The sequence below is a fragment of the Miniopterus natalensis genome, chromosome X (assembly GCF_054644295.1).
Source record: "Miniopterus natalensis isolate mMinNat1 chromosome X, mMinNat1.hap1, whole genome shotgun sequence".
Classification (NCBI taxonomy): Eukaryota; Metazoa; Chordata; class Mammalia; order Chiroptera; family Miniopteridae; genus Miniopterus; species Miniopterus natalensis.
This window is the reverse complement of record NC_142103.1, coordinates 99,559,593-99,587,482: the sequence shown is the minus strand read 5'-3', so window position 1 is coordinate 99,587,482 and position 27,890 is coordinate 99,559,593. Positions and strand designations below refer to the sequence as shown.

The window sequence follows — 27,890 nt, the reverse complement described above, 5'->3', positions numbered from 1 at the left end:
ACCTAGAAGTTGAGGTTGACATCAGGCCCTTTGGAGCTCTTGTATCCTCCTAGTCCTAGAGAGCCAGTCTGGAAGTAGGCAAGAGACACTTCCTCTGGGTGAAGTGTCATCAGGTGCCAGGCTTGGTGTTGTGCACAGAGAGCACGATTGCAGAATGCAGTCCCCAAGTTATGGCCTCGACCTTGGGGACTGCTGCAACCTGCTGCACCAGCTCAGCCTTAGCTTAGGGCTTTCCTGATGGCTCTGGAGCTAGACCAAGGATCAGTTACCCAGACTGCTCTGGGCGCCTTGGTAACAGGTCTCAGACCCTCACATGGTCCCTTGTGCAGAGCCAAGAGCAAGCCCACTCATCTTTACAACTCCCTTGGTGGTCAGGCATGCTGTTGACCCTGTCTTATCACAACATTCTCTTTGAAGGACAGTTCCCTTCTGTTGAGTATACCTTGTTCTTGGCATTGGGTTCCCGAAAATCACTAAGTCTCTTTTTAAAAAAACCTAGGTTGTAAACAAGAAGGGAGTCCTTTTCCATACATTTGCCCACCTCCCCCTGACACTGGGATGATTACTGAATAAACCTAAGGTTCTACCTATTTCAACCTCAGTTGTCCTCTCTGGCCTTGGCTCCTACGGCACTCCTGCCTCCCTAACAATGTCTTCATCATTGCTGACATTACGCCTATTCATCTCTCTGTTTTTGTGCCTCCTGTTAAAATAGCCTCTCTCCTAAGACACATGGTTCAGATATCACCCCCTTCTGTAACTTAGAGCCTCTGCCCTCTGTTCTCATTGAATTAAGTCAGGGCTGTCATCACATCTGACTTTGAGTAAGAAATACGTGTTTAATTCTGTTAAGTGAATAAACCATACTCAGAGGAAAAATATTATATAATGCCTCTTATATGAAGTATGTTGAATAGGCAAATACATAGAGACAGAAAGTAGAAAAGAGGCTGCTGGGGTTTGGGGGTCAGGAGGAATGGGTAGAGTTTATATAGAGGATGATGAAGAAGTTCTGGATATAAATGCTGGTGATGGGTGCAGGACATTGTGAATGTATTTAATGCCACTTTAAAAAGTGAAAATGATAAATATTATATATTTTTTACCACAGTAAAAAAAGGTAACTTAAAAACCCCCAGAAGTTGTTTGGTTAGATAGTGTTTGTGGATTGCAAGCTTGTGGGAATGGTGGGAAAACAGGAGTTTTTCATCTTTACCCAGCACAGTGCTTTGGATGAGATGGTTGCTCATTGCTGCTTCAATCTGGGGATAGAAATCAGTAGAAAGAAGAACAGAATTAAGGTACATTTTGATATACCTGCTCCCTCCAAAATTGTTTATATACAAACACACACATAAAAGTACTATGAACAAAAGTGATTTTAACTTGGTTTGAGAATCTCCAACCCCTTTTGTCAGTGAAGACATACTTTAGGTGTCACTGCCCTAAAGACCCCAGGTAGGGAGTCGCCTGCAGGTGAGGAGCCTCTATGGGATTGAAAAACTTTCTACCGGTCCCCTTTCATGAGGTATTTAATTCAACTGTGATGAGCACTGTGACCAAGAAGAGGGCCCTGGGCTCACCAAAAGAGGCCCCAGTCTAGGGAGGCTTCTAGGAAGTGACATTGGATAGGGTCATCAAGGGTTGGGTAGGAATTAACTAGGCACTGAGACAGTAAGTGTGGTCCAGGGAAGGAGGAGCATCTACATAAACACTGAGGCTAGACAGCAACAGCAGTTGGAAAAACCAAAGTCCATGTGGCTGGTGTGCAGAAAGGAGTGAATTGGACATGAGGCTGAGAGGTCAGGAGGGCTAAAGCATCCAGCTGTGCAGCCAAACCACACTCGTTGTTGCTCAAATGGTGACCTGAACAGTTGTCTGAATGCATCTCAAGTAATCACTCTAAGCACTTTGAAATCTATAGTGGAGTGAATGAATAATCAAGAAGAAAAGTTTGTTTGTTTTTCGTTTTTGACCTTTGCTTACTTGGTTCAGGGATAGCAGATTTCAGGAAAAGGAGATGAAGCATTGAGTGGGGAGTGGGGAAGAAGCATTCAAAGTTAACGTTACCATAATTTGAGAGCACTGTAGTGAATGCCTTGGAAAGCACCCACTTCTGAGACGCAACTGTGAACATGTGAGGGGTAGGGAGGTTATCAGTGCAGCCATTCATGAATATTCAGATTGAATCTACTTGTAGATTAGTTCAGGATTAACCTTCTGCACTTTCCCCATTAACCAAGGGAAACAGTGTTACGCCTAAAATTGTCAGTCACAGGTTATATCTAAGCTTGGATTTCAAAACAACCCATGACTGTTTTGGCAGAATGTGTCTTGGGTTGTTTTTTGTTTTTCTAAGAAATCCAGATGCAGATTGCTTTTTTTTATTCAGGCTGCCTGGAGGGAGCTTTAATCTTTGGTATCTTCTCATATATAAATACCTTGCTGGACAATTTGGGTATCAGGAAGTGTATATCTTTTTTAGTTTTAAGAAACTGTACTGTAAACAGTCTATTCATTCTTGTGATTCAAGAGGATTGTTTCTCTGGACCTCTAATATTTGCCAACCCCAAGGGAAAGGCAGGGCGCCTGAGTCAGTCATCCAGCCCCTGCCAGTGAGGTGACCAGTGAGTTTGAGGAACAAAAGTAGATAAACTGTTGGCTCTCGTTTGGGCCTCCCTCATCCCCACAGTGTGTACTGATAGTCTGGATGTTGTGGTCTGACTTAGAGGATTCCATGTGATCTTCCATCTCTACTGTTTACAGCTTTTCCTCCTGTGTCCTCCTGCCTCTGGGTTATTAGGTTCCTGCAAGTTCTTTGCCAACTCACCAAGACTTCAAGCCAAAGATGGTAGTGATGAGTAACCTGAGGGTCGTCCTTCAAGCCTCTCCATGCAAATCGCTGTGGGGAAGATTCCAGATTCTGAGGTCCCTGCCAGTGAGGCCCTGCAGCCTCTACACCTGCACTTACAAAACCCGGAACCGAGCCTGTGAGTACCCTGCTGCTGGAAGGAGAGCAGGAGGCTTGTTTCATAACGATCACACGTATTAATTAAGGATTTGTGGATAGGATGTCAGTGGCTTTCCAGAGTGGGTCTAGATGCCTTAAGAACTGTGAGAATTTACTAGTTGTTTCTCTATCTGTCCTCTAAAAGAAATGTGGAAACTTCTTTTTGTCCCAGCTTTACTGAGTTATAATTGACACACGACACGTGTAAGTCTAAGGTGTACCCCGTGGTGATTTGATACACGTGTATGTTGCAAAATGACTACCACAGTAAGGTTTGGGAAGCCCTTTTCTTGACCAGTTTTAACATGTTAAAATGATGTCATGCAGAAATAGGACAAGGGAGATATCCCAGTTCCAAATACTTTGGAACCAGTTTTTTATTGTTTCTTGTTAGCAATTGTCTTTTCATTATGGTTGATCCACAGACTGAATGATTTCTGTGGATCTGAACATTCTGGAAGATGCATGTTAAATGTTTGCCAGCAGTTCAGAACAGTAGCATCACACTCTGGAATACTCTTTCCTGAGTTCCATACTGTAGTTACTTCTGGCTGAGCAACTTGTCAAGTGTGTGTTCTGCTGTAAACACAGCAGATCAAGTGAGGAGCAGGTCTTCACTGTAACCTCTCGCATGTCATGCCCCTGCTTTATGGCCAGTTACCATCCACGTCTCTATGGGGCAGGATTCTCTACTGTGGCACCACCGACGGGGTGGATCATTCTGTGTTGTGAGGGACTGTCCAGTGCACTGTAGTGTGTTGGATGGAATCCCTGACCTCTACCCAATAGATGCCTGCAATATCCCCTCTGAGCTGCAGTAACCAAAAATGTGTGCACACATTACCAAATGAGCCTGGGGGACAGGATTGTCCTGGTTAAGAACCGTTGAGATGATGGGAGAGGATAACTTGTGTATCTGTGGAGAGATGGGTTGGAGTTTGTGCAGAGATGAAATGAATAAGTATATCACTGAAGAGGAATTTTTCATTATTTTAAAGGGGTTGACTCAGAGTTTTCAAATGTTAGCTTGCTTCTAGGTCTGGGTTTTTCTACTTTTTCTCTTTGGATTTAGTCTCTTTTGACCCCATTTGCACATAATAAAAAAATAGGTAAGAAAGGAATGCTTGTAAATTAAGAATGCGAATCTAGCTAAACCCAAGGACTTGAAACTGCTCCATAAAGATATTTTTATTGAGAATGTATTTTGTTTCCTCCCACATTGGCCATGTTCTCATTAAAATGAACTGCCCAGAGTTTAATACAGTTCTGGTTGCTGGGTGTGGCTTCCTACCAGCAGGCCCACATCCTACCCAGACTGGCATATTCTCAACACTGGCACTGTGAGGCTTAAAGTGGAAAAAAAAAGTTATTTATCTAGTTTATAAATTTTTACTTTTGTAACAGAAAGTTGAAAGGCATAAGTTCATAACACTGTCTGGTAGTTTAAAAATGTGAGCCACAAAAACAAGCTATGTAGGCAATTCTATATTTTCTAATAATCACACTTAAAAGTGTATGTCTGTTACATCTCAGTGAAACTGGAGGGAGTAAATTTTGTTCATTTGTGAAATTCTACTAATATAGAAAATATAGGTGAAGTATAGTATATAGGTGAAATTAATTTTACTAATGTATTTTATTTACCCCAATATTTCTAAAATATTTTAAAGTAAGGTGAATGTAAGAATTATAAATGAAATATTTTACTTTCTTTGTTTTATACTGTCTTCAAAGTTCCTCAATGTTTTACAATTACAGCACATTTCAATTTAAACTTATCACACTGGGCAAGGGGGTACCATGTTAGACAGTGCAGGTACAGAGAGCAGTTGCCTAGGAGTAACAGCAGATGAGACGACATTTAATGTAATGTGGGGCTGTCAGGGAAGGGGCTTGAACTGACCTTGAGAGCCAGTAGGATTTTCAGCAATGAAAAAGAAACAGGAAGATGTGATCATGTGAACACAGGAGGTTTTCTGGGTATACCTGCTTGTCTCGTTGGAGAGACTGTGAGCGAGAGGTAAGGTTACAGAGCCTTGGTGTCAACTTGTTTGGTTTTCTCTATCAGTAAAATAAGCATTAAGTGCCTCCTTTGTGCCTGGTACCAAGTTCAGCCCTGGACCTGTGGAAAAAGTACAGGACTCAGGCCCTAGGACTTAGAGTTGACACAAGCCCCTTAAGCAGATAAAGTAAAGGCACATTGCATGAGACATAGTAAGGTGCTAAACGGCGTGAGAGTGAAGGCAGTGTGAGTTCAGCACAGGGAAAGGTCAGAGTGGTTGGAGAAAATGTCAAGAGCAGAGTTTGGGAAAATGGAGTAGAGGGGAGTGACAGGAGGTAAAGCAACCAAGAGACATGTTATGAAGTCTGGGCTTTAGAGAGCTGAACTAGGCTGCTCGTCATGGGCGAGGTGAGAAAGAGATAAACCTAAAAGATTTTTAAAGAAAAAAATAATGTGGTCAGTAGGGTAATATGAAATAAAGATAAAAGGGGAATGAAACCTCCCCAGTGATGGTCTTTATTCTATTCCTGCAGTCCACAGGCGATTGAAAGTCAGCTCAGTCTGGTTTACAGAGTGGCAGGGAGACAGATAATTACACGCATATGTATAAAGGAAAAATTATTTTCATTCTACCCTTCTGAATTCTTGGCTGAGCCCCTCCCCATAATAAAGGACAGACTAATCAAAGAAAAACAAACAGAATTTTTAAAACATGGATACCAGGCCAAAAGGGGGGCGGGGAAGGATTTTAGGAACAAGTTAACATACAAAGTGGTTTTACATAAAACATCAATTGTCTTATATATTTTGATAAGCAGCAGGACCAGCTTCGTTTGTAACATAGTTTGTGGCACTGGAAAAAAAGGATTCTGTGATTGTTTAAGTGAATTATGTTATAAATACAAAGAGAAAAAAAATACTTAAAAACATATTCTCTAAAAAACAAAATAACATGGATACCTCCTGTACACATAGGAGAGACCCAGGAAAACTGAGTAACTCCTGGAAATGGCCCAAGATACCACCTTGCCCAGACCAAATTCTCTCAGTCTTCTCCACAGACTCGGGGTGTTTATAGTCTAAATGTCCCCTTTTCATAGTTGTTTCCTTATATGCTCCTATGGATAAGCCACTGTTGCAACCCTCAGCAGCTGAGCTACTGAGTGGTTATCAATGAGAACAGATGAGATGACATCCTGACACAGTTTATGTCACTCATATCAAAACAACCTCTAAAAACAACTTCATTCTTAGATCCAAACTTCAATTTTTGTCATAAACAAGATTTTAAATCCTGTCAAACTGATACACAACAAGTGTGAATTCTCAAGTCCCCAGCCACAAGTCTGAATATCTCAGAGGTGTTTCTAGAAGCTTAAAAACAACACACAATCAAATACAGCTTTTTATCCCAACAGTAGCAGTTCAATACTAAAATTAAAGGGCGTATGTCAGATAAGGCACTACAAGACAACAAAAAGGGTGGAAGATATGGCTCTCCTGCAAGGAATTTGCATTCTAATCCAATTATAATATGAATATATTGTACCAATTCATATACATTTTCCATTTTAGATTTCTGAAAGTTCTTGTTCTTCAAGTTTTTTTGTATTAAGGGAGAAAACCCAGAACATTGGTTTCAGACCTCTCTAGAGATGAGAGTACTGCATTATATGAATAAATTAGAAAGACAAAAAAGAATACTCTGAGTTTGCCTTTGCTTTTAGCTCTAGACCAAGATTTCTCTACTTTGGCATTGCTGACATCTGGGGCCAGGTAATCTGTGCATTATGTGATGTTTAGCTACATTCCTGGCCTCCACCCACTAGATGTCAGTAGCACCACCCTCCTCGAGTTATAACAACCAAAATTGTATCTGGACATTGCCAGATGTCCCCTTGGGGCAGAGTTCTGTTGAGAACTACTGGCCTAGAAACTGCCTGGAGAGCGTTATGTCTATACTGCTGGAGCACCATTGCCCAAAAAGACAAGGTTAAGATCTTACACTTCCAGCTTTGGGCAGCTACCTCAGAAAGAAGAATGTTGCCTATGTAAGACTAAATCAGAGGCAATTTCTGGTTTTTGTTGTTTTGCTTTTTAATGAAAAGAGGAGTGTCAGGGACCCTGCTATACACAGGGAAATTTGACTGGATAGCAGCTGCCTTGTCACTTTCTCAAATCCTTAGACTCATTCGTAGCTGTGGGGTGAAGTGCAGAGGGTCATTAGTAACGATTTCTCTCAATTCATATTTCTTTTAGTTTTCCTGTTGATTTTGGTTCTACCTACCCATGGTGCCTCTAAAGGGCAGAGAGCTATAACACCCCCAATTATATATGTGGCTTCAATCCATCTTGCATTGAAGTCTGAGCAGGTCTGTCTGTGTTATCAGGAAGTCTTCTGAGATTTATCAGGGACTTGCCACAATGACTGTTACCAAACTGAAGGGGTTCATTTGCCTACATGCATCAAAGCCCAATAAAACATGAACAAGAGTTTCCAGCAAAGAAAGTAAAGGTTTATTTAAGGAAATGGCACCAAGCCTGGAGACACAGGTGAGCTAATGCTCAAAGACCTGGTTCCCTAATGGCCTGCATGAGGACAGATTGTAGAAGGCAGAGGTGGGGAATGTCCAGCCCTCAGGCCATATACGGCCCTCGAAATCATTTGGTCTGGCCCTGCCAAGGCAACCACAGTTCCAGCCACATTAGGGGTGAGTTAATTAAATGTTTGACCAAATATAGCAGGCTAATTTTTAAGTTGATAATTTTGTATGGCCCTCGAATGATGTTATAAATATCCAAATGGCCCTTGGCAGAAAAAAGGTTCCCCACCCCTGGTATACAGGAACAATCATTAATCATGATGACTAAGGGAACTGGAGTTGTGGGCTCTGCTTACTAGTTGGGGCCAGGATAGGGAGTAGTGATCATTGTATCAGGTCCTGATGTCAGTCATGGTGTCATTCTGTCCAGTTTTATGAGAGTGTGGTCAGTAAGGACATTATGCTTTCATGGATCTGGGGCTGAACATAACTGAAGACAAGATGTTATCTTCAGTTTGAAACTGTTCCCTTGATCAAAAGACCTGAGATTTTGTTCCTAAGACCATATGATGCTAACCAGAACGTGATGCTCTAAGGGCTTAATGATTAAGGGAGTGGGTGTGCAGTGTATCATGGTGCTATTAGACTGCACAGAGCTAGCTTGAATTAAGGAAAAAGTCGTATTAAAGAAGTGAAGTTCCTGTGCAGTTACAAAACCTGGTGCTTGAATCTTTGGTAGAAAAATCAGCCTCAGTGATGTTTCAGTGCCCACGTGGGACAAACTGTGTATGTACACTTAATGTATAATGTCCATAGCTATTCATGTTACAAACAGAACTCCAAGAACCTTAGCAATGGTATAAGAACCCAGGTTTTGCAGAATGGCAGCCTAATCCTCAAAGCTTGCTTACATAAGAGGTGAACTCAGCATATACACTTATAAATAGGACCATATAGTTCCTCCAGTGGGATTTATCTCTCTCTGCTTCTCTTTGCTGTGACTCAAGAAGTATTTGAGTCTGTCCTTAAGGGCTTAAATATCTCTCTGCCCTCCATTTTCTTCTTTCTTCTGTTGATATGACAGTGTAGAAGAGGAAAAATAATTTTTACTCTACCCTTCTAGGTTCAGGCAGAGACCCACCCCCCTCCCATAATAAAAGACAGATCAACAGGAGAAAAAACAAACAGAAGTTGAACAACGTGGATACCTCCTGTATCCATGGGAGAGACTCAAGAAAACTGAGTAACTCCCCCAAATGGCCCAAGCCACCACCTTAAATACTGTCTTCAGCTCAAGACAAAAGATGGGGCGGGGGTCTAGTGTGGGAGGTTATCAGGCAAAGCACAGTAAACAAGGGCAAGGTGGTTATGTCGATTTAGGTCAGTGCCTTCTCCAGCGATGAGAGTCTCTACAGATTTAGTCTTCTTTCAGGTACGAGAGGGGAGACACCCTTACAAATGGAGATTCCCTTACAAATGTAAATGTCTCTTACAAGATGGGAACTTTTACTGGGTTTTCAGAGCTTCTCATGTGTCAGCTGTTTCTTAAAAATATTTAGCCTAAAATAATCCTTATGCCAAAGAGATATTAGGGTGACTCACTCTGCTGTCCATCAACAAGGCCCCCAAACCTTGAACATCTTATATATCTCAAACTAAGAAGTTACTCCTTTTCTTCCCAGAATCATCAGTATTTTTCGTAATTTTTCTAAAACGCTAGAGTGTGCTCCAGTGTCAGCTGGAAGCCTATAATATTACACTATGTGTAAGGATTCAAGAAATCTTCAAAACAGCAAGCAAAATTATAGGCTGCATGATGCAAGTCTTTATTTCTACTAGCCAACCAATTAAAACCTTAATGGTTGATTGAACATTTGCTTTCCAAAAATTCTTTCTCCTCTTTCCCCATTTACTTTGTTGAAAATATGTGCGTTATTGAAATTTTCATTAATATGTCCCTGTTTTTAAAACTAGTTTAGCAGTCTGTTCTCTGTATCTATGAATCTCTTTCTATTTTGTAAGCAAAACAACAGTCACAACAAAAAAATCCTCCTAGACACTGACAACAGCATGGTGATTATCAGAGGGAAAGGGGGTGGGGAGGTAGAAAAGGGGAAACGGGGGATAAATGGTGATGGAGGGAGACTTGACCTGGGGTGGTGAACACACAATACAATATACAGATGATGTGTTATAGAATTGTACACCTGAAACCTATGTAATTTTATTAACCAATGTCACCCCAATAAATTCAATAAAAATAAATAAATAAAAATACAATGGGCATGCGTCCCCTGCAAAAAAACTAGTTTAGCAGGTGGGGCTCAGGAAATTATCAATCCTAATCTCCATGCATTTTTCCTGTTATCATAAGACGGTCGCACTTGGTTAGGTGAAATTAGAAGGTTGACTGAGAGGCTTCAGTTTGACAAGACATCAGAGGCTGCTCCTCTGCAAAGGGCTTCCTCTGACCTGCCCATGTCTGTGTCCCGTGCTTTAGTCAGTCCATGAAGTCCCTAACTGGCTAAGTCCCGAGACTTCTAGTTTCCAGTAGCCTTTGCAGGCTCTCCACAAATAGAACTGCCTGATGCGTGATCCCAGATAAGGGACATCTGATGGCAGTCCCGATGTGCTTTCTCCTAGTGCATCCACTCTGGGAGAGAATGGACCTGGTCCCAGGGGGTGAGCGCCAGTCGCCCATCAACATCCGGTGGAGAGACAGTGTCTATGATCCTGACTTAAAACCGCTCACCATCTCTTATGACCCGACCACCTGCCTACACATCTGGAATAATGGGTACTCTTTCCTCGTGGAATTTGAAGATTCTACAGATAAATCAGGTGAGAGCCAAACTGGTAGTCTCATCTGGAGTTAGAGGCACAGTTTCATGTTGGCACAAGCTATATCACACTGTCTCCATGGGAGCACGGAGCTCTTTCGTTAGCAATATGGGACTCAGTGGATTTACTTTTTCAATGTATGGAAGTAGTCCCTTCTAGTTTTTATGCTCATTTTCTTCTAGTATGGGTAGTATTTTAATTACTAAATAAGCATATGTCTAAGTATAGATTCATAATTGATATAGAAGATAGGGTGTGAAATTAAAGCTGTGTCCAAAATTTATTTTGTGTGTGCTTATGAATGTGTACTAATTTTCTTTGCTTGCTGACTTTACAAGATACTTTTATGTGAGTAGCAATACTGTTTAATCAGATTTAACTTATCAGATTTTAATGCCTTTGTAATGGTGAAAGGAATATTCATGTGTGCATGCGATTTTAGTCTTCATATTAGAAAAATGGAAACTCACCTTCTGTTAATTTTAATTAAGCAATGTTACCTAATTTAAAAGAAACACAATTTTAAAAGATTTTAAAATTCAGACATTATATTGCATTTGAATCTTTTTTTCCTTAGCCAGATATAAACTAATCTGAATGATTTCAAAGTTTACCTGAAACTTGAGAATGTGACGAATTCTATATAGGTTTCATTTTTTGTTTTGTTTTCAAGCTGAATTTGATGGTCTCAAATAGTCCTAAATATATTGTAATAGTGGGTCGAGGCCAGGCATGCTGCTAAAGATCCTACAATAGACAAGACAGTGTTCATGAAGAGTTATCCAGCGTCAAATATCAGTAGAGCTGAGATGGAGAAATCCTGATCTAAAGGAAATTAATTTCCTCTTATGGTTATGAGGAAATGAGTCTGTGGAAGTGCTCATAAATGAAGAAAAAGTGTAACTTAAAACATAAATATAGGTGTTCACTCCTGTGTTTATCCTGGCTCTAGGATTCTCAACCGTATCTTGTTTTTCCTTGCATTTTCCTAGTGATGCTCTGATGCCTAGACTTGGTCCTCTAACCCAACTGCAGGCAGATTGATCCTGCAGCGGGGTTCCCCTCTCTCTGGTTCTCTTCCCTCTGACATACTTCTCTGCTGTGATTCAGAAAGTTTTCGAGTCTGTCCTTCAGGGCTTAGGTCTCCCTATGTTATCCCCCATTTTCTTCTTTCTCCTCTATGGTATTGCATGATCCCAAAACCCTCATTTATATTTCTGAAACTAGAAATTACTTATTTACATTTCTCAAACTAGGAAATACTCCTTTTTCTCCAGGTTCATCAGTGTCTTTCTTAATTTTTCTAAACCCTAGAGCATGCCCCCATTTCAGCTGGAAGCCTATAATATTACATTTTGTATAAGGATTTCAGAAATCTTTATAACAGCAAGCTAAAGTCCTGTGTTCCAGATGACCATTTTGTCCTATGGTGAGCTCTACTTCTCTACCTTAGAGCTCTACCATTACTCCTGCCAGAGCCAGAGTAATGGACAGACCCAATCTCCAGAACACCAGCTCTCGTACGTTCACTCTAGATGCATAGCAGTCCTTCAGTTAATTAGTATCAGTCCCAGCTAGGTCCTTGGCAACCTTCTTCCTTCTGAGAGTTATTGGTGGGGTGCTCTCTGTGTCCCCACCTGTCATTAGTGCAGGCAGGCTTCTCGGGGTGCCATGGGAATAACAATATCCTGATGCCCCCACAGGAAGATGAGGTATTGTGGAAAGCTTTATTGATGAGGTGATATTAAGGGGTTTCCGTTCCAAGGTCCCATCTCCCTCCAGTCCGCCATGGAAAAAGTCCCATTTTGTCTTCAGCAGAGCTAAGATCAAAGCCATTGCCCAGCATTTCTGCTCCATATTTGTACAGTCCAGTACAGCATCAGGCTAGCTAAGCTTGTGTTCCCAGCTGCAGTCCATTGCATGTGGGGCTGGCCATGCGGCTTCTAGGCCCCCATGGCTATGGAGGCACCCAGTGTGTGTGGGCCACGGAGTAAGCGAGAAACAGGAGCGCAAGTGGCAAGAGGAACAAGAGAGAATTATTTGTCTGGGGGATTTTACCCTTCCAAGATTTTGCATGCTTGCAGTGGATCCAGCCCATAGCCAATTATCACTGTTCCCAGGTTAGACTGAGAGGCAAACGCCTTCCGTACATCACCCCGACTTCACTGTGTGTGCACCTGTCTTACCCTTTGTTGAATCCCTTCCCGCAGTGATCTGCAGGGAATGCACTGGTGATTCCCTGGGGAGTGTGAAGCTGTAGCTCCCTGGTGAAGCTGCCCAGATGACCGTGCTTATAATGTCTGGCCTTCCCTTTGCTTTCTTCCTATTATTAATATTAATAAACTAGGTAGTTACGACAGTAACATTAGGAACCTAAATGGTGATCAGCCTTCTAATGACCTTGACAGTCTAGGGACTATTGCCAATATATTATTGCTTTATTGAGTTAAAAATCTTAGGAAGTTGTTTAATGAATTTCTTAATCAAGTGAGTTAATCCCAAGTTCATTCAAGGCAAATAGCTTTTTGTTATATTTTTTAGTCATGCTTTTCTCATTTGAACAATAGATTCAAGAATTTTCATCCACCCATTTGCATGGGAAATCTCATATGAAAAAACAAGCGACCAACATTTTCCTCATAGCAGCTCTCCAGATACCTCCAAACACAACAAACTGAATCATTTCTTAATCTTACCTCCCCTAGATGAGGCAGTCTCACACTCTTTTTAGAAAATGCAAGAAAAATTATAAAGAGGTTGCTAATTCTTCACTTGTTTTGTCAGGAAGGACCAAAATAGGTAACTCCTTTTCATTATGCTTTAATAATTATTTTCTTTAAGATACCATTAATCTTTAATAAGTACCTAACTCTCTCTCTCTTTTTCCACATTTCAGCGACTACATCCTATTTCCTACTTATTCTTCACTGCTCTTTCTCCATGCTGTTTCAAAATAATCAATAGCATTCAAAGAGGAAGAAAGAATGAATGAACATAAAAAATAAAGAAAAACAAAAGAAAGCAAAGACATCCTAGAAAGCAAGAAAGGCGAGAAGCAACTGATTCTAGAAAAGAAAGGATCTAATATCAATGTCTATAAATTTCCTCAAAAAAAGTAGAAAATGCGGCAATAGTGTGCTTTACGAAGAACTGAGGGTAAAGTGTGCAAGGGAAGCAGCTGGGGAAGGTATGTGACAAAAACAAAACATACCAAGCCTTATGGGATGCAGCAAAAGCAGTGCTTAGAGGGAAATTTATAGATGAAAATGCCTGTACTGGAGAAGAAATTTCTCAAATCAATAACCTAGCCTTCTACCTTAAGAAAGTAGAAAGAGAAGAGCAAACTAAACCCAAAGCAAGCAGAAAGAAGGTAATAATAAAGAGCAGAAATTCGTGAAATCAAAAGTTGTTTTTTTGGAAAGATCAACAAAATTGACAAATGTTTAGCTAGGTAGACCAAGGGGAAAAATAAGAGAAGATTCAAATTACTAAAATCAGGAATGAAAGAAGGGACATCACATCACGACCAGCTTACAGAAATTAAAAGAATAAGAGAAGGTATGTGAGCATCTCAGACCACTGCCCTCTGCTGGGTATTGTTTTGTTATTTGGCTCCCCTGAATGGGACACAGTTATTTATTTTAATGAGTGCATATGAGGGGTGCAAAATATTGTAGGAAAGGCAGTGAATTATATCTGGGCTGAGTCCCATGGGTGATTCCTGTAAATTATCACCTCCTCTGAAATTACTCTCATCGGCAGTATCACCAGGCATTAAAGAGGAGAGATGAGTCCTACTGTTCTCTTAAGGATGCTTCCTGCCCTGTTTGGCTTTACTTACTTTATACTTTTAGGAGCATCACCAATGAATCTACCAAGAATGCTTTCACAAACATTTTAAGTTCTCCTACCCTATTTTTAGTCCTACATCTATGGTTTTTTGGGGGGGAAACATGTAATGATTTTTTGTAAATTTACTTAGTGGTGCAACCATCATTACAATCCTATTTTAGAGTGTTTCCATCATCCCCAAATGTTTCATGCCCATTCTCGCATTTTCTTTGTATGGGGCTTGTGAATTACTTTCCCTTCACCATCCCTTTCTCTGCTAGCTCCCTCACCTCTGCTTCAAAAGCAAAAGAAGGGAGTGACCATTCCATAAGCTGCCTACCGGACACTGTGCTAGGTGTTTTATATTTGTTAATCTACTTTTTACAAATTTAACCTCTTCTCATCTTAGAGCACAGAAAGAACAAAATATCAACAACCTCAAATAAATAAGTATATAATTATTTGATATATCTTAATGACTGCTCTGCTTTCTAACTCACTATCTTTTGTCTCCCTTCTCTGCCCCGTTTCTTGCCAACTTTACTTGCCCCTCTCTCATCCATACATCTGCCCTGCCCAGTCCCACCCCTTTCCTTGCTCTTGCTGAGGTTACCAGTAATGTTTTAACTAACAAACCCAACGAACACTTTACAGTCTGTTTTTTTAGTTCTTAGTTTCATTGAGGATCTCCTAAATGTCAGGCACTGTGCCAGGTTCTCAGAATAGAAAGCGGAAGGGATGGTGTTGCCTTTAAGGAGTTTGCAGTGTGGTGGGGAAACAGAACTGGTGGGACCATCTAAAGGGGGCGACCGTTTCTCCTTTCCAGCCTATTGTTGCCAATGGGAGCGTGTCCCCAACATGGTCAGGGCATCTCATTTTCAAGTTAAGTTGGAAGTGGGGATTTTTATGTGAAAGCATCCAGATTTAAATGTTGGCAATGAATTTAAAAATGTCTTTAGTATTATGTGGGTGAATCCAAACGCACCTGAAGACCAGTTCTGTCCCACTCCCTTGAAGCCACCCATTGGTTACATCTCCTCCCTGCCTGGCTCATCGTCTTTGGAAGAGACACACAGTAAGTGTCCAGGAAATGTTGCCAGCGTGTTTCTGGGGATAGGAGAGAAAACCTGGCCCTCTCCTCTGCCCTGGTCACATAACTTGGGACCAGAACTTCAATTGAATTCAACAGATTAAATTGAGTATTTGCCAAAGTCATGCTTACAGTATGGAGTTGGCATAGAAAAATAAGAATTGTGGGGAGGCATTTTATTTTTATATCAGTACACTTTAGTACCATCCTCTTATTAATTTAGTGAATCATGTGGTATTATTCTCTGCACCTCCCCTGAGCCCAAAGAAAAGTAGTCTTTGGTGTCTTTGCTCATCTCTTACAAAACTCTTTCTTTTTAAAAAGGAAGTTAGGTAAAATATTTTCAAAAGCAAGTACAATACATAGCAGACCATTGTAAGACATATCCAGTGTATTTGGTCATTCACGTACCTAAAATTCAATGAATGATGTGATAAACGCTAAAGATCATTAAGATAGATGAGGTGGATGGTTTTTGTGTTCTTGTATTGGTTTAACCATGGACAGACATTACCAGGGTCTGATAAGATGGAATAAATGAGGAACTAAGTTGCTTTAGCAAATAGAAGCAAAAGAAAAAAATTAGCACCATCCAAAACCTGAGGAAGGGTGACTTAGAAAACTCACATACAAATATTTTACCTATACTATAATGTATTGATTTCACTCATTTTAGAAAACTTTAGTCTAAAAAGGTATTTATTATCCAACATGGTGAAGCTAGTGGTGAAGTGTATAGATGACTCACATTGTTTACTCTGTCCAAGGAGAGATGGGTGATAATTTTTAACTTGCAAATTTCCCATTCCATTTCAATGAAAGGGAAAGAAACTCTAGTATCTGCGAAAATGGAAAAGCAAAGTATCAGTGCATAAAAATTAAATAGAATGTCTTTTGTCCCCATATTTCAGTTTTATGAGATTGGGTTGGATAAATATGCTAAGAGAAATATGCATTTTACTGTACCCACAAAAATGGTCACAGTAAATGTAGAATATAAGAATGTCAAGAACTGGTCTTTAACAATTGCATGTAGCTTGGAGTCTAGTTAAATCTCAGTGTCATTCAAAGTGCAGGTCTCCCCCTTAGACATGTACTAACTGTGGAAATCAAATTTATAAACACTTGTGTACAATACAGTGTGCTCCATTTTTTTAAAATCTTTATTGATTTCAGAGAGGGGAAGGGAGAGGGAGAAAGAGATAGAAACATCAGTGATGAGAGTGTTGTTATTGATCGGCTGCCTCCTGCACGCCCCACACCGGGGATTGAGCCCGCAACCCCGCAAGCCGGGCCTGTGCCCTGACCGGGAATCAAACCGTAATCTCCCGGATCCTCGCTTGGTGCTCAGCCACTGAGCCGCGGCCAACCAGGCTGCAGTGTGCTCCATTTAAGACAGTTCATATAGACGGTTCACCCACAGATTTGCCCTTTCCCCCATCTTCCACGGTGTGAAAAGGTGTCCCCTAAATTGTTGAATGTGCCATTCCAGTGATCAAGGGAGGACCCCTGGAACATAACTACCGATTGAAGCAGTTCCATTTTCACTGGGGGGCCGTCGATGCCTGGGGCTCCGAGCATACCGTGGACAGCAAATGTTACCCGGCAGAGGTATGTTGAGAAGCTCGGGAATAGTGACAACTGTCAAGAAGCGGGGATAGTTCTGAGTTTCTAGTTCGAAGAAATTATCAGGAAAAATCAGGTGATTCCTCTAAATCTAAATAGTTCTCTCAGGGGCATATTAGATTATTCCCATTTATTACATGTGCCCTCATCTCAAATAATATAGTGGAAATGAACCTTAAGGTTCTAAAATGAAATTCATTCAGAATTCTAAGCTAAGTCAAATCATAGGCTAAAGTGAAAACCCAGGCAACAGTGCAGGGCCACCACATCCAATTAATCCAAGTGAGAGATGTTGGGAACCTAAATGAAGGCTGCAGCAATAGACATAAAGAAAAAGAGCGTTTCAAACTTAACCAGCGTTTCTAAAATAAGAACAACAGGACTTGAGGCGGGGTCCTCTTTAGGAGAGGACAGGAAAGGAAGGTAACCATGACCCTGAGGGGCTCACTTGGGAGGCTGGGTAATGAAGTGCTCAGGAATGATGGTGAGGAATGATTTGTCGTGAAATATAGGCAGCCCGTAAGCACCTAGAATTTCTTCTCACTACTTTCCCCCTAATTTAGTTTTCTGTTACCTTAAAAAGAAACACATTTAACTGGTTCTCCCTCAAAGAAATGTGTCTTCAACTCCTGTCTAATTCGAATAGGGAGAATCTATTTCTCTCAAGATAAACATCTCTCCTTTATATGCAAATAGATTTGGGATATAAGAGTTTCATGCAAATCAGGGCAGAAATGGATGAATATTATTCACTCTGCTATATATATTTTCTTTTATTTTTCTCCCCAAATAAATGTCTCTATTCCAAAGTAATATTAATTTCTGCAGCTGCATACATTTCTTCTCGTTCTTTACGTCCATCTTGCATGCTTTTCCCAGTGGCTTTATTTTGGGTTAGGAAACAGGTTAAAATATCATATTGAATAAGGCTGTCTATTTCTGAGTGATCCTATGTGGTCTTGTGTGAAACCATCTTTTAATGGTGTTTCAGCTGCACCTGGTGCATTGGAATGCAGTCAAATTTGAAAACTTTGAAGATGCAGCACTAGAAGAAAATGGTTTGGCTGTGATAGGAGTATTTTTAAAGGTAAATAAAAAGTTGCAAACTTTAATTGATGTCTAGCATTCTAGGATGAAAACATGGAACACTGCAATACTAAGTTCTAAGAATATTGGGATAAAAAGAAACTCGTTAAAATACAAGATTATTATGAATATATTTTAAATGGTGTAAAAATACATGGTTCAGTAGAGTAGTCACAAGCCCCAGGTGGCAACTGAGCACTTGAAATGTTACTTTGACTGTGAAACAATTTTTAATTTTAATGAACTTAAATTTCAATTTAAGAACTAGTTAAATGGAGGGGCACCTTTTCCTGCAGGCACGCCGACCGTCAGCAAACAGACTGCTCATTTGTTCTGTGTCTAATTTAATTCAGTGATGTTTTATAACGTTCTAAATTACCAGTTTAAGTGTAGTTTAAGTAGTGTGGTTGATTTTTTTTTTTTTATGTAATCACCAGGTGGTTAATTTTAATTCACATTCTATTACAGTTTCAAAAGTGAGATGTCAATTGTTTTTAATATTTTCTCATTGTTTCTTCTTTAGCTGGGTAAAAATCATAAAGAACTACAGAAATTGGTGGATATATTGCCATCAATTAAGCATAAGGTAATTTTTTTTTCCCAAAAGCACTTGAAATATATTTTATGTTTCAGTCTCAGAGTGGAAACACTAACAAGGCCCTTTGAATTGGGAAATGTAATTAATCTCAGTGTAATTCAGGTTCTCTTTGAAAGTCCCCTAGACGACAACTTGGCATTTATGATGCTTATATGCTGAGTGCACCTCTGGCCCTGTGACACCTTTCAGGGGACAGAAGGGATTTCATTGGTGGGCATTAGCCACTCTGGCTTTGCTGCCATGCCACTGAGCACACGAGGACTCAGGAACATAATGGGGTCCCCTCCTCTTCCTTCTCAATCCTTGTGGAAACACTCAGAGCAGCCTTCTTGACTCTAGCTATCCTCTCTCAGGCAGGAAGTAGAGAAAAGTTGAACAGAAACTTGGCTTGTCCACCTTTAACGAACAATTACCCATATCCTTCAGGAGGGATACCTTTGTCCAGCCCCAAGATCAGTTGTTCAATATTCAGAACCCACTCCCTGAAAATCCATAAATTCTCCCTCTCCCTCCCTTTCCATCTCCCCCTTTTTCCTTCCCTCTTCTCTTGCTCCCTTTTGAGTCCAGGTTCCTGGCTCCTCCTAATTTGCATTGCATTTTAGAAACAAGGATGCTATTGTCTCTTGAAAAAGGAAGCGTCCTTATTTATGCATCAGCCACCATCTAATGCCTCCCAAGAGTTCACCTGCTGGAAACGCACTAGAAAGGAGGGAGAAAATGGGTTCTGCTGTGTTCCCTCTAAAGAGTGTCAGAAATACACAGTTAATTGCAGGAAAGGCATGGTTGTGATTCAGTCCTAAGGTGCCCAGAGGGCCTAAGGAGCTCCTCTGGACCACTGCTGGTCCCCAGACACTCCTAGAATGGTTGCCTTGTCATCCCATTCCTGCGTGGTTGTCACCATGAAATGATAGCTCAGTGACCTCTTCTCTTGGCCAGGACACCCTAGTGGAATTTGGGTCATTTGACCCTTCCTGCCTGATGCCCACCTGCCCGGACTACTGGACGTACTCGGGATCCCTGACTACCCCGCCACTCTCCGAGTCTGTCACTTGGATCATTAAGAAGCAGCCTGTAGAGGTTGATCATGATCAGGTATGTTCTTTCCATGTTTCTGTATAAAGAAATTCTACTCTGCCCCTTCAAAACAAGGCTGGGCTCAAACTTTGGGATCAGTTTGTAACATCTTATAATGCTTTTACATTTTTTTAAAATATGCTAACTTCTTGTATAATTTAGATATGAATTAGGACATGCTTCAAATTACTCAGAAAGAGAAGTTAAAACTTAGGAAACATAAGCTTTATACTCCCATATTTGACAATTACATGTGTTTTATGCATTGTGTATTTTATATATGAATATGATTGTCTATTTATTTAACCAAGACCCTTTTAAAGGGGGGAATGAAAGCTAGAAATGGATGTACTTGAAACCTTCTTAAATTTTTATTTTTTTAAAAATATATCTTTATTGATTTCAGAGAGAGGAAAGGAGAGGGAGAGAGAGAGATAGAAACATGAATGATGAGAGAGTCATTGATCAAACCGCAACCTGGGCATGTGCCCTGACCGGGAATCAAACCCTGATCGCCTGGATCCCAGGTCAACGCTCAACTGCTGAGCCACGCTCGGCCGGGCGAAACCTTCTTAAATTTTTTTAAAAATTTTGTTTAAAATATTACAGATGTCCCTTTTTCTCCCCAATGACCGATTCCACCCTATCCCATCCCCCTCCCCAGTTCCTCTCCCCACCATTGTCTGTTTCCCTGGGTTGTGCATATATGCATATAATTCTTAATTTTCTTACGGTAATTTTGCTCTGGAATCTCAGGATAAAGACATTATCCAATAATGTCTGTCTAGAAATTTTATTTTAAGTCAGTTCTGAGTTTAGAATTTATTTTTTCCTTAGAAGTGAAGTTTAAGTGGTGCTTATTATGTCAATACACAAAATCTTGTGTAATTCATAATATAAGTAAACTACAGTAATACTTGCTTATGCTTGCTTTATGGGACTTTGATTAATTACAAAGCATTTTTGTTATTGGTGAGGAGCTCTCCTTGTCCCCACCAGTTGCTGGTGGGCTTCTTGCAGTATCACAAGAAAAAGAATTTTCTGAGATTCCCATGGAAGGATGAGATATAGTAGAAGGTTTTGTTGCTGTGGAATTATACCCCTGAATTTCCAAGGTCCCATTTCTCTTAGTCCCATCATAGAAGTATAGCTGTGGCTTCAACAGAGCTAGAATTAAAGCCGTTGCCCTGAGTTCCTGTTCCATGTTGGAGCAGTGTCCAGTCCATCATCAGGATAGCTTAGTTTGTATTCTCAGCTGAAGTCCATTACTCCATTGCATGTGGGGTCCACAGCCATGCAGCTATGGAGGGAACATGGGTGAATGCAAGAGAGTTGCACAAGAGCCAAGAGCACAAGCTCCTTTGTCTAAGGGATTATGTATCCCCCAAATTTTGTGGGCTTGCAGTGGCCTTGCCCGCTCTAGCCAACAATCTCTAGTTGTGATTGAAGTTGGGGTGACTGACAGGCATCTTCCCAACGTCACCCCAACTTCACTGCACATGTGTCCATTCTCCCCTGTGTCCAGTCCCTTCCCCTAGTAATCTGCAGGGGATAGGCTGGTGATTCCCTGGGGAGTGTGAAGTTGCAGTTTCCTGGTAAAGCTTCCCAAATGACATGCCTATGATGTCTGGCCTCCCTTTTGCTCCTTTCCTATTATTAATAACTACCTAATTACAACAATATCATTTTCATAAGAACAGAAGTTTCCAAAATCTTTTTTTATGAAGACAGGATAACTGATAACAATACATATAAAAAATTAGGCCAAAGAAAAGGAAACTACAGACTGATATCTCTGAAGAATATTTTTTTAAAAAAGCTAAAATAACATATTAGAAGCAGAATATTGCAGTACAGTAGAAGAAATGTATACTTTGTGCACGTAGCATTTATTTCAGTAATGTAAGGATGGTTTATTAAGAATGATATTAATATAATTAATCATAGTAATGAATCTAAATAGAAAAATCATTTAATCACTTCCATAGATTCTTTAAGAGCACTGGCAAAATTCATCATTCATTTTTTAAAATTTTCAATAAAATAGGTATGGAGACTTCCCCCACTTGATAACAGATTGATCTCAGTTCTAAAGGAAATAGTTACCATATTAATCTTTATATTTAATTATATTCTAGTAGTAGTCCATATAATTAGACCTGAAAAGAAAAAAAATAGAGAAACAATAGAAAAACCACTACAAAAATAATATAATTCAGTAATTAATGAAGTATAATATTAATTTATAGAAAACAATACATTTGACATATATAAATCACAATCAGTTAAAAGATATAATGATATAAAGATATAAGGGAAGAATAAACAGTACTTATAATGAAAATAAAAATATAAAATACCTTGGCATAAGTTTAACAGGAAAAGTTACAAGGAAAAAGATGAATGAATAAAATTCATACCATGTAATTGAATAGAAAGACATCATAAAGACATCTTCAAAAAAAAAGACATCTTCGATGTCAATTCTCCTTTAGTGTTATTCTCCATGAATTGTTTATTCCCAATACATTTAATGTAGTGCCAATAAATATACCAATAGGATTTTTAAATGGAGATGCTACTCTTAACCTCATGGGGAACACCAAACAAGAATAAATAGCCAGGGAAAATTCTAAAAGAGAAAATGAGGGATGATTAGATCAACAAAGTTATAAAGCCTCAATGATTTGTGTGGTACTGACACACAAAGAGATCAATCAAGGGAAGAAAATAGTAAGCTTAGAAATATGTCCAAATACATCTGAGAATGTAGTTTATGAGAAAGGTAGCATGTCGGCTGAGTGCGGGGGGGGGGGGGGGGGGGGGGGGGGGGGGGGAGATGAGGTTGTTCAGTAAATGCTGTTGGGAAACAATTAAGCAATTATTTAAGGCGAAAGAGGTGGGATCCACCATCCAAACCTTATACAACAATATACTCCAGATACATTAAATGTTAAAAATATCACCATAAAACTACTAGGCTAAGCATAGGAAAATCTTTACATATAGCTGTAAGGGAGGAAAAATAATTTCCAAACTCTACCCTTTTAGGTTTTTGGCTAAAACCTGCTCTCCCCCACCCCCATAAAAGACTTAAAGATTAATAGGAGAAAAACAAACAGAAGTTTAATAACATGGATCACTCCTGTGTACATGCGAGAGACCCAGGAAAACTAAATAACTGCCTGAAATGGCCCAAGCCTCCACCTTGAATACCATCCCCAGCTAAAGACAGATGTTGGAGGGGGGTCAGTTATGGGAGGTGACCGGGAAAAGAAGAAAACCAAGGGTAAGGTTGTCGTGCAGATCCAAGTCCATGCGTTCTCCACTGATAAGAGTTTCTAGAGATTTAGTCACCTCCTCTTCCTGGTATAGATGGGGAGACACCCTTACAAATGGAGATTCCCTTATAAATGTAAATGTCTCTTACAAGAGGGTGACAGAGCTTCTATGTGCCTGCAGTTTCATAAAAATAATCAGCTCAGCCTGGCCGGGCGTGGCTCAGCAGTTGAGCATCTACCTAGGATCCAGGAGATGGCAGTTCAATCCCGGTCAGTCTGGGGCGTGCAGGAGGCAGCCGATCCCTGACGATTCTCTCATCTCTTATCACTGATGTTTCTATCTCTCTCTCTCCCTCTCCCTTCTACTCTCTGAAATCAATGAAGATATATTAAAAATAAATAAATAAAATAATAGCTCAACATAATCCTTATGCTAAAAGCATATTTTGGGGTCACAAATTCTGCTCACCTTTATCTCCAAATGGAGGAAGCTTTTCTAACTATATATCATAACCAGAAGTCATAAAGAAAGCAACTAGCAAATTAGACCATATATATTTTTTTACTTCTGTGTGATGAAACCCACTGTAAACAAATGGAAAAATATAGATCTTTATTGCCCCTAAGCCTGGGCTTGGCGGCCTGTACATTTAATCTGCTACTATCCTTCATATTTAAAAATTGACATAACACTGAAAAATAAATAAATAAAATAAAGTGTCCCATATGGAGGACTTTGGAAATAAAATTTCAACAGGGAAAATTCAGTACAAAAAAAATGGTAGAGCTGTCATCTATAATCCTAGTCACCTGTAATCTAACCACTCAGTGTTAATCATTGTTTGGCTAAATCCTTCTGGTTTCTTATCTGTTTAAATATAGGAGTTTTTTTCAACAAAATGGAATCATTCTGTATAAACCATTTTGCTGCTCTTTTAATTCGGTGATGTGTGGAACATTTTGTAGATAATAAACATTATCTTCAATATCATTTTTAAGGGGGGTGTACCAGTCCAATTTATAGATCTAATGTAACTTATTGGCATTTGGGCTATTTCTAACCTTTGAAATTTGTCAAGTAAAAATAAACCTTAGTTACTTGGACACATTCATAATCAATGAGGGTAATTTATAAGTACAGTAAGTGTTTGGTGCTTTCCTCTGGTCCCAGGCCTGCCTCTGCAGCTCTACTTGGTCTGAAGCCTTTGATTCAGACAAATTGTCACGGGCTTGCCTACTGTGCCGCAGGCGGTCCTCCTCCAGGCTGTAGTGCACCTGACTGAATAATGAGAAACCTCGTGAACAGGTTCTCCTGCTGGAAGTCGAGTGTCCACAGCACAGTTGCTCAGAAAGCCGAGGTGCTACTGATGGACTCTATTGTCACATTAATGAACCCTTGGTTTGGGGTTGCTCCTTTTGTACTGAGCTGCTATGTCTAATACATTGGCCACTAGCCCCGTGTGGCCATTTAAATTGAAATAATAACATTAAAATGAAAATTGAAACGTCACTTCTTATTCGCACCGGCCTCGGTTCAGGCGCTCAGTAGCTGTGCCTGCCTCGGCTACCCTAATGAACTGCAGAGGACCGTGCCATCATTTCGGAAAGTCCTTGTCAGTGTCAGCAGGGGGCAGTGCACTGCCTGTTAAGATACCACATGCGCCAATTTGCCGACATTCTCCAGGTGCGGTAAGCAGTTAAGAATATATTGTATTAACAATTCAGTTAAAATTTGAAAAAAGAAAACATGTTTGGCACTGTCACTGTATGCACCAGCCGTTTCATTTTTCACTGTGTGGGCTGCTGTTTTGCCCACTTCAAGATGAGGTTCCTGGAATCAAAGATGAAGTAGCTTGTTCTTGGCAAATGGCTACTATGTGGGGGACAGGGCCTTTGACCCCTCAGTCCTCGGGTCCCAAGGTCACGGTGGTCTCAGGTGGTCTCCGCACGTCCTGCTGCTCCCCCCCCCCACGTCTTCCCTGTCCAGTGGGGAAGCCATTCCCACCCAGAAGGAAGCGCTCCTGTGCCCAGTGTCGGAGGGCTGTGTCAGAGTTGCAAAAACAAGAGGAATTTATCCACGCAGTGAAGCTGGTTTTCCATTGAAATTACTTATGCTTCCTGTTTCTATTTCTAGCTTGAGCAGTTTCGGACCCTGCTTTTCACTTCTGCGGGGGAGAAAGAAAAAAGAATGGTGGACAACTTCCGCCCCCTGCAGCCCCTCATGAACCGCACCGTGCGCTCCTCCTTCCGTCACGATTACGTCCTCAACATACGAGCGAACCGCAAGCCGCCCGCCGGCCAGGCGAGCCCCCACGGCGCCCATCTCTAGGTGGTGTTTTGCTTTAATACATAATAGGTTTGTAAACTTACTAACTAAGAGGATCCGAAACACCTGCACCTAATACTAATTATAGCTGTGCATTTCCTGTCATGGCCGCGCTCCTTCAGTCTCATTGATGATGGCGTTTATCACTGAAGTGGCGGCGAGAGACACAAGTTTCTCTCAGAGCAACCTGCTGGTTATTCGAACGTCTTTTTATGTCTGACATTTTTGAGCTGTCTTTCTATGTTTATCAGTTAGTGGTCATATAGAGTAATAAGTAGGGATGATAAAGTATTTAACCACTGGTAAGAGGCACAGACCCCGAGCATCCAGAATGCAGGCCTTTCAGAAACAGCCACAGGGCCCAGACTGGTACTTTCTGTCTGGAAATTGACCCTGATTTTAGGTATATTTTATTTCAAAATGTGGATGAGTTTTCCTTTATAAGGCCTTCTCAGTGAGCATGTTTGCCCTGATCTTTAGTTATCTCACTAGTGCTTGCTTACTTACTATCAGTTTATGATACAGAAAAAATATTTTGTAATCCTAGGCAAACAAGGATTTACTGATATCTGGAAATCCTTTTGCTTTTCTGAAGATCAGATATTTTACTTAAAGGCTTAATCATTTAGAAAGCATATGCAGCGTAGAACATTTTAAAGAAAATGTTTTAAGTGCCTAGAACTTAGAATTCTTTCATGATATATTTACAGAAGTATTTTTTCAAATGACTAGTAATATAACAGTCTATAGTTTATAGTATTATTTTGCATTATTTGTACACTGTTTCATAGACTATGATAGTATTTTCCACAATGACAGAACTATCTTGGCTTCCCTTTAAAACTGTCTGAACTTTATTTCCTTAACTGAGGTTCCACGCAAGGGAGGCAATCAAATAAATCTCCCAATTTATACAGTGGCTTAGAAAACTTTTGCTACAGTAATAGGGAGAGAAACTTGTCAGGCAGACTAAAACCTAGATAATTCTACATATTCCACAGAATCTATGCCATTGTTGCCCTTGCTTCTAAATATCTTGGAATGTCTCTAATTGCCAATAAGCCTGTGTTCAGACTCAATATTGCATTAACTAGTAGTATTTCTTTCATTAATATGCTAGTCATCTGGTCTGCAAGGTAGAGTTGGATAAATATACTTAACACTACTGAACTGAACACTGAAAACGGTAAGATGGTAAGGTCTATGCTATGTGTATTTTACCACAATTAAAAATAAACAATAATTCAGTAGGAAGAAAAGATAGAGTTGGAGTTGTATGTGTAAGTTTAGGGGGATATATCTTCCCTAAAGAAAGTTGGAAGCGGGGATGAAGGCATTTGCTTCTAGGGTGCATGCCTTTTCTGGGAAAGGGAAGGAAGTATACCCTAAGAAATTAATAAAATTCTTAAAAAGATAAATGTGGGGGGGAAAGTTTATGTTAACTTAATTGACCTGTTTCAAACCATAGTTATCTTTAAAAGCATAAACACATAAGATATGCATTATTCCTCTCACACAGGCTTCCCTCCTAGGCCTCCTGCAAACTCTTAATGCAAAATTCTATTGCAGAGAGTCTTCCAAATTGGAATGAGAAGCAATGTACAGAATGCCCGCTTACCCTTATATTTTAGAGGTACAGAAGATGTACAGTTGACCCTTGAACAACAGGGTTAGAAATGTACGGGTCCACTTATACATGGATTTTTTTCAATAAATATGTAAAGTACTGTAAATGTGTTTTCTCTTCCTATGATTTCCTTAACCTTTTCTCTAGCTTACTTTATTGTAAGAATACAGTATATAATATAGAAAATATATATTATTCAATGGTTTATGTTATCAGCTAGGCTTCTTTCTAGTCAAGAGTAGTCTATTAGTAAAGTTTTGGGGGAGTCAAAAGTTATACACAGATTTTTGACTGCAAGGATGTAGGTGCCCCAACCCCCACATTACTGAAGGGTTAACTGTACAGGGTGGGGCAAAAGTAGGTTTACACTTGTTTGTATGGAAAATAATACAATAATTAATAAATAAAAATACAAGAATAAACTTAGTGTTTTGCACACTCACAGCTGTAAACCTACTTTTGCCCCACCCTGTATTTATAGGGTGTTTCTCAGTTTGCCACTCCTGATTTACTTACACCTCATGTTCTAGTGTAAATATTAACAGCACCCTCTTTCACTCTCAACCATGTTCTGATTTACATAATAAATTCTTGGTCACTTTCCCTGCAGAGGTTGTGGAAACTGCCTTGGGGGCGTGGTTTCATGCATGCCTTAGTCATCCGCCCCCAAAGGGATAATAGAGATTCCCTGGCTACTGATACAGCCTAGAAGGAAACATTTTATGTCTTTTATGCCTCCAAAAGTATTTTACTTGTACCTTCCTAGACCTGAAGGGGATGAGATCTGTCAAAGGGCTTGAGAAGGAATTTTGTATTTAAATTGCTGTTCATCTTCATTAAATAATGCTAGATTAATAAAACCATATCTATATAATATTAATATTTGTTGAATGACTTTTTCTTCCTACTAGTTGTTTTGAGTATGGGAGATTTCTGTAAATTTAGTGAGACATCC

General features: G+C 40.0%; 1 protein-coding gene across 1 annotated transcript in view; it reads left to right on the top strand.

Moving 5' to 3' along the window:
• CA5B (carbonic anhydrase 5B) overlaps positions 1 to 27,291 on the top strand; it is a 42,320-nt gene extending 15,029 nt beyond the window's left edge. The window contains exons 2-8 of the mRNA XM_087813320.1: positions 2,804 to 2,990; positions 10,199 to 10,396; positions 16,810 to 16,928; positions 17,935 to 18,030; positions 18,553 to 18,615; positions 19,564 to 19,719; positions 25,117 to 27,291. Coding sequence (XP_087669446.1) covers positions 2,804 to 2,990; positions 10,199 to 10,396; positions 16,810 to 16,928; positions 17,935 to 18,030; positions 18,553 to 18,615; positions 19,564 to 19,719; positions 25,117 to 25,311 — 1,014 coding nt within the window. The 3' untranslated portion in view covers positions 25,312 to 27,291. The remainder of the gene's footprint in view (positions 1 to 2,803; positions 2,991 to 10,198; positions 10,397 to 16,809; positions 16,929 to 17,934; positions 18,031 to 18,552; positions 18,616 to 19,563; positions 19,720 to 25,116) is intronic.
• The last annotated feature ends 599 nt before the right edge of the window (positions 27,292 to 27,890 follow it).